The sequence below is a fragment of the Poecilia latipinna genome, unplaced genomic scaffold (genome assembly GCF_001443285.1).
Source record: "Poecilia latipinna isolate Pla-1442-1.1 unplaced genomic scaffold, P_latipinna-1.0 Scaffold2142, whole genome shotgun sequence".
NCBI classification, from domain to species: Eukaryota; Metazoa; Chordata; class Actinopteri; order Cyprinodontiformes; family Poeciliidae; genus Poecilia; species Poecilia latipinna.
The window spans coordinates 89,999-91,155 of NW_015114758.1; the positions used below are offsets into that span (position 1 = coordinate 89,999).

Below are 1,157 nucleotides of genomic sequence, written 5' to 3' on the forward strand. Positions count from 1 at the left end.
GAGAGCATTCAGTGTTTTTTTTCATATATTGTATTTTCCGGTTTATATGTGGATTTTTCTTCAACCACCAGGGGGCTTTTGAGCAAATGTGAAACTTACTTTCCCTCAATGGAATATATACTCGTCAGTCACCGTTTCACTCACGGTTTTTTCCATTTGCATTCTGGGTAAAAATCTATCCAAAAGTGTCGTACAAGAATTTCTTTGTTTTTTTTTACTGCAAAAACTAAGACCGGCCCCCGACCACAGAAAGGAACAGCTATGTGGCCCTCGCAGGAAAAAGTTTGGGGACCCCTGCTCTAAATGATGAAGAGTAATGACTTTTTTCTCTTGTCTATGTTCTTTATGCACGCACTACCTGATATCCCATCAGATGTGGACATCACCATGACGATGGACAGGAGAAGCCTGGAGACGTCCATTAGCTGAAAGAGACAAAGTTCATTCTTAAACTGTTCAGATCTTCAAATTCNTATCTGGTTCTCACACATGTGGCTTAAATAACCTTATTTTTCCTCCGTCTCACAGTAGATTCTTTGACTACAGGGGCTCTGGAAAGTTCATCAGTAAGCTGTCTCAGCAGACGATTACGATCTGTGCAGTTACAAAATCATTTCCCGAAGAACGTTATCAGAAATCATGTTTCACAAACGAGAGAACTGCAAAAACATCGTCCTGTTTTTTTTGTTGTTTTTTTGTTTGTTTGTTTTTTGCAGCTGTCAATGCAATAAACCAGAAACTGTTAATAAAAACTCATCAGACATTTTATGGAGTTTTATTGCAGTGCTACTACAGTAATCTTATTAGAGTAGTGTGACGTCACAGTCAATTTTAGATGTTGGGTGCTGTTTCTCATGTTGTTTAAGTTTGTGACAGTGGTTCAAATTTACAACAGCTATTTTGAAAAAGATACAAGGTGATGTAACATATCACTGAATTAACTAATGAGGTCCTGTTCACTTCCTTTGCGAAATAGTTGCTGCTTACCTTGCCATTAAAGAAGCATAAAGTTTTATTTGCTCTTCAGTAATAATTTTAAAACTTTTACTTATTAAGTATACCGTTTGGTGAGTTTAGTTTCCCGCTCTAACAGCACAATTTGTACAAGAGCGTAAGAAGATTTCATGTAAGTTCCTGCTTACCTCGACCGCCCTCGT

At 37.7% G+C, this 1,157-nt stretch overlaps 1 protein-coding gene across 1 annotated transcript in view; it reads right to left on the reverse strand.

Moving 5' to 3' along the window:
• LOC106936432 (interleukin-1 receptor-like 1) overlaps nucleotides 1-1,157 on the reverse strand; it is a 21,434-nt gene extending 20,277 nt beyond the window's left edge. The window contains exons 1-2 of the mRNA XM_015017441.1: nucleotides 1,143-1,157; nucleotides 356-425 (exon numbers count right to left, since the gene is read on the reverse strand). Coding sequence (XP_014872927.1) covers nucleotides 356-422 — 67 coding nt within the window. The 5' untranslated portion in view covers nucleotides 423-425; nucleotides 1,143-1,157. The remainder of the gene's footprint in view (nucleotides 1-355; nucleotides 426-1,142) is intronic.